This window comes from Eufriesea mexicana, unplaced genomic scaffold, assembly GCF_001483705.2.
Source record: "Eufriesea mexicana isolate 0111107269 unplaced genomic scaffold, ASM148370v2 scaffold572, whole genome shotgun sequence".
Lineage (NCBI taxonomy): Eukaryota > Metazoa > Arthropoda > Insecta > Hymenoptera > Apidae > Eufriesea > Eufriesea mexicana.
In genome coordinates this window covers 147784-153948 of record NW_016908738.1, presented here as the reverse complement: position 1 = coordinate 153948, position 6165 = coordinate 147784, and the positions used below count along the sequence as shown (strand labels likewise).

Here is a 6165-nt window from a genome sequence, read left to right as displayed (position 1 = left end):
TTTCCCTGTTTTTCTTTCACTCTCAGCTTTTACTTTTGTTTGGATACTTTATTCGACTTTCAATTTTAGCACTTTATTCAAACGATAGACAAAAATGAAATGTTTAATACTACAAAATAAAAAGTAATGAGTGAGTGAGTGACTGAATAAAGGAGGCACCGAGGCAGGGAGAGGAAGGGAGAAGTGAATGGCAAGGATAAAGAAGTGGAGAAGGAAAAAAGAGGAAAAGACGAAATCGTTTGAAACAGTTGGTCGGTTGCAACGTGACGCTGCCAAACGACGTCGTAGTCATTGGCAATCATCGTGCCGTTTCCGTGTAGTGTGATAATGCCTGTGGTCATTATGAATCCGGACGAATCGCGATAAACAGTTGCTCAAAGAGAACGTAACTATCAAGATGTTTCGTGTCGCGATCGGTCTATCATCTGTAATGCTTGTGATAAACGCGATCCAATCGTCCTCGCGGCTCGGTGACACACTGTCTTCGCATGATTTCGCCATTGAATCCGCCGTGTATTCGACTGAAAAGACGGACAGTGCCGATAAAGTGTTTCGTCCTGATATCGAGGAGTCGAGAAACGTTTCTATGCAACCGGGTGTGGAGAACACAAACAAATCGACTGAAAAAATACGTCTCCCTTTGTGTTGTCCCTATGCAAGTCGTTTGACAAACAACCAATGCGTCGAAACAAACGATACTTACCATTTCCCGCCCCTTTATGATTCCAATAGTTTAACCTTAATCGACGACGTACCGGATCACACGAACTATTTTCATTTCAATGTTCAGGATCCCTGTGACAGTTTAAATGCTCCACGCTACAAACTTATACCGAACATTTATCCGGACGATGCATTCAAGTTTCTAAATAATGGTTCGATTTATATGAAAGAAAAGAACAGTATCATTCCGGAGTCCGATTATTGTTTTGGCATTAGTGACACTGACATGTTCGACGTGTTCCTTTGCTTCAATTCAGATGCACAGCCAGAGGATCCAATAATGTTTCCCATCGGATTGTTTGTGTCAGTTCCATTCCTGTTTGCCACATTTATCGTCTACGTACTGATACCAGAATTGAAGAACATGCACGGTCGTACGCTTCGTGGATACATCGCTTCTTTGTTGATCGCCTATGTGATACTTGCGATCGTACAAATCTCTCCGCAGAACCAAATTTCAGATCCCTTCTGCATTGCATTTGGTACTTGTCGTATATATTTTAATAGATTTGCTCTGATCCTGACTTATGCCCCACTACTTATTTGTTTTGCCCTACCTTAAGTATATATACATACTTTGTGATATTTGCAACAAGGGCGTATACGATGTCTTATTTAAACTTGGCGTGCAGTTGTTCCATCGCTAATTCATCTGTCCCTTAGCGTTAACATTTTTATTCACACACATATTATATGTATTTATTCGCATCTCTTCATCTTTTCATGAATCTTAGTGTATGACCATTATATTATATTATATAATATAAACGCATTGTATCGTTCAAACATTATAATAATAGAAACATTATGCCTGTAGGCTTTTTTGAAATTTGTCACGCGTGTTCACTTTGTTTAGACTCGTTTTGGTTCATTTCGCTTTGAGAATTTATTACATTATATACACTCTATTACCAATGATATTTTACAAAGATTTAAATGAACGTGTTTAAATCATTGATCAAATCATTGATCACTTACCTCGGATTTTGTTTCAGCGTTCATCATCCATTTCTCTTTCTTGGCTAGCTTCTTCTGGTTGAACGTTATGTGTTTCGACATTTGGTGGACGTTTGGGTAAGTTGAAATTTCTTCCATTACCCGATTTAGTTGATTGTCCATTGATTCGCAGTCTTTTCATCACTCATAAATTCTTTTTAATCGAATTTGTTTTCTTCGTCGGTGTTTCGTTCTTCTTGCGTCTTAAATTCGCATGGTCGATCGTCGAATCTAAGTATGCCGAGTTAAAATGTAATTTTACTACTGACAATGAGATACTTATGTATATACGTATATATTATGTCATTCTAATCGTTGGAACTTTATTACAATCGATGGTATATACATATATCGCATGGAATGAATATGAGTACTATTTAAGTACTTACCTATTACTTTTCTATCTAAAGCAATTTGATAGTTGACTAACGTCGCTTCGAGGGAAATTGATAGCGATATAACGCGAATTAATATCCGGCTTGTGACGGCAAGTGTATACTTTGCAAACATTCTTAAATTAAATTCGATTGAACAACAAAGCAAACGGTTACTCTCACTTAAAGTACTTTTACCCCATAAATGTCTCCTTTGTAATATATTTTGACTCCTTTCATGATATTTACATCCATTCACCACACACACACACGCGCGCGCGAGCGTCTATAACGATAATAACGTTTCTTTTGTCAATTTCGATTGATCCAATCGACTCTGGCAATATAGACTCTGTTCCTTTGAATTTATTAATAACCAATCAAAGCTTTCCATCGAATAATCGCATTCATATAATTATGATCAATTGGAAATACAGGAATATGAATTCTATATATTTTTGTATATATTTTCGTCTTTCTATGGAATACCATGGAACAACGATAAATGTACAATCGATCACATTTCGAAAATCGATAGTATCTCTACCGAGTTGAATTCTTATAAAAGTATGAGTTCCACTTAGGTGTTTGTAAAGCACCAGGTGTATAGCAAACAAATCGTGACGTATCCTCCAAACAAACCTCGAAAGCTGAGAATCGGTCTTCTCCTCAGCATTGACGCTGACGCCGCAATGACGCCCCACCGACGCCAAACCGACGCCATACCGACGCCACATTCAATATACGTTCCGTCGTTGATCCCAACAATTTCCATGTGCCAATAAGTTTCTGAAATAAGGAAAAAGGAAAAATGAGAAAAGAAAGACAAAGGAGAAAAAAAGGAAAGAAAAGAAGAAAACGAAATTAGCAAAATTATAACAATTTACGTGGAATAAATTACAACGTTAAAAATAATGAGATTAATCATTGATTTATAGTTGATCTATAGATACTTTAAATCAAGGTCTACTTCGTTAATTGTTATGCGATACGGACTATTTCAATTTTTCTCGCTGTGAAAATTGTTCCGTTGATCAGCATCGCTCTAGACTCGTTATATCTATTGTCTCTCCAAGTTTCAATTATTTGTCGAATTCTATTGGCTTTTTCAAAGAAATCGCACATCATATAGTTAGGTATGCCGGTATTTTTAAACGTTCCACGAATAGAATAATATTTCAAGAAGAGGATTGCGTGACGAGAATTGTCGCACCCGAAAATTTTCACTATCAAACATAATATTATTCGTATATGTGTAATCGTTAATACAACGAGTGATTGTCCGAGACGCACGTGTTCAGCCTTTTCGCCAAGCCCTTTTTACCATATGTACGTGCGCATGCAAGAGTATGATCGTGTATACATTCCGCCTACGCGATCCTCACCTGTTCGACGCCCTTGATCCGACATACATACATACATGTACAGATACTAACCATTAATCACAAATTACTACCGCACCTACTCGTACTTACGATATATCATAATACTCATTTTTCATATACCTTTGCTTTTTATATGTGTATATTTACATACATATAAACACTCGTCTAAGCAGTCATGATTTTCACCTGATAAAATCAATTCACGAACGATACGATCGAGCTTCTTTATTAGTTGCGATAAAACTTAGAATCGATCAAATAAAATGTAGCGAAACAAGACAGAAATAGAAATTGAAATAAAAATTCATGATTCAGCTAATAGATCGAAAGAGAGATAAAGAATATTGTGAAAAAGAACAATGCACTTGATATAACGGCCATATTCTTAGCGAACTTTGATAGGTTTAAATCTTACTTTCGCAAGATGCGATAGGCAGGAAATATGAAATGCGTCATCTAAAACCACAAATCCAGCGTATCGTGTAGAGAGAGTATATTTTGTGACTAATGAAAGGAAAAAATTCACCTAAAACCGTGTATCAACTTGTACTTTTATGCCTCTTTTGCTATTTTTATTTCTTATTTTCACATTTTTACTATTAAGAAACTAATTTTCCTTATTAACTTCTGATTTTCAGGGGGTTTCGATCCCTACAGGGCAGTATGAAACAAAGAGAACGAAAAAAATTTGTTATATATTCGATTTATGCTTGGGGCTGCGCGTCAATTCTCACCGGAATTTGTATCATCATGGATTTTCTTTCTGACATTCCAGAATATTTTATCAAGCCGGAATTTGGAAAACAAAATTGCTGGTTTGCGAGTAAGTTCTTGTTAAAAAGGCATATTTTTCTGTCAAAAATAAGCTTTAAACATTAATGAAGTATCATTAATTAATATTTCATAATACCGTACTTGCAATCATAATGAATATTATTATAGCTAATAAAGCAAAAGCAATATATTTTTACGGCCCTATGGGAGTCACCGTTTTTTGTAACATATGTCTTTTCGTCTCCACGGCGTTCAAGATCGTGCAACATAAAAAGAATACGGCACAACATCTCAGGGGAATAGATAGTAGGCGCCACGACGACAATAAACAATGGTTCGTTCTCTTTTTATCCATGTAGGTGACGAGATAAACAAACTTAATCGGAATTCGAAACAATTAAAAATTATTCAGTCACGAGACTTCGCCTTATATTGATCAATATACATATATTCCGTTCATTTTCTTTTTTTTTATTTTTATTATATTTTACTTCGATATTATTACCCTTACTACACGTTTATGACGATAAAATTATTTTTGGATCTTCTCTTGGAACGTGCAGAACAAAGATTTTCCCATGGTATGATTTGTTTTCGTAATGACGGAAGAGGCGGGTCCCTCTCACGTAACAAATACATCCGTCCGAGGAGAGTCTTGTTCGCGATCGCACGTTTCATCTTTCAGCGTAGGTCGTTTACATTTATCTACATATGTATTTACTTGTATATATACCATTCATACGCCTCCTCTCTAGTATTTATAAAATTTCGAATGTTACTTAAGAAGACTTGTTCCTATGTGGTTTTACGATACACATCTTTATATATGTACATATACTACATAAATAGTTGAATTTTCTATTTGATCATTTCTCAATTTTAATCTATTTTATTCGCAGGTTCAATCTGTACTTAAAACTGTTTATCGTGATGGGTATTAACTGGTCAATGGAAATAATATCGTGGCTCTGCAACAATTCACCGGCATATATTTGGTATCTTACAGATCTGACGAATACTTTACAAGGTGTAATTATTTTCTTTATTTTCGTTTGGAAGGATAAAGTCAAACGACTACTGTTAAAAAGATTCGGTTGTCACAAAAGCAACGTCCTTTCGAGAAATTCAACTCGTAGTGCTTATCTTAGTTCAGCGGCCTCTCGTACATGTACATCGACAACACCATTCCAGGAGAAGATCATCTCCTATTCGAACGAACCTTCTTGCACCAAAGCAACCGTTGATAATTAAGCAGAATAAAGATTACGTGAACATTACCAATTTCAGTGTTTGCGCTATTTATAAAATATCATTTATACGACTTGTTCATAATTTCGTTTATTGGTCTTAATTCACGTCTTTTTTTGCATTAACGCGATGCACAGAAAATGCGACAGAAATAATAAGACGGGTTGAACCGGATTGAAATGAAATAAAATTACACAAAATGAAACTAAAGGAAATACAAAACAAAAATAAAGCGAAATAAAAAAAAAAGAGAAGTGGAAAAAAATGTCATTTCTTTGCTACAATGTGCTACATTCAGTTTAAAATTTTAAGGGTGGATTTCACCGAAGCATATCTAGTCATCATTAATGGACTACTTTCCTAACGTTCAACGTTGCTACTACACGATCGTTTATGTTTACATTTAAAACATTTAAGCTTTATTTTATATCGTATAAAAATAAGTAATAACCAGTAATATAAATACAAATCTTTACAAATTTTCCAGTTTGATATCACCGACTTTAAAATAATATACGAATAAATTATCCATAAGCTCTAATATTAAGAATTTTATTCAATATTTGATGTCACAAAAATTACCAGAAACTCCCTTAGAATTACAAAAAAATAAAAGTAATAAAACCGTTTTCTTATGTGTATTAAAATGTATATTATTTGCCATT

At 34.8% G+C, this 6165-nt stretch overlaps 1 protein-coding gene across 1 annotated transcript; it reads left to right on the top strand.

Moving 5' to 3' along the window:
- The first annotated feature begins 263 nt into the window (after positions 1–263).
- LOC108545963 (G-protein coupled receptor Mth2) lies at positions 264–5641 on the top strand. Its single transcript, XM_017897834.1, has 5 exons — positions 264–1205; positions 1719–1797; positions 4117–4301; positions 4421–4586; positions 5152–5641. Exons 1-5 carry the CDS (start codon positions 398–400, stop codon positions 5501–5503), a joined length of 1590 nt encoding a protein of 529 aa, XP_017753323.1. The 5' UTR covers positions 264–397; the 3' UTR covers positions 5504–5641.
- Positions 5642–6165: the final 524 nt, after the last annotated feature.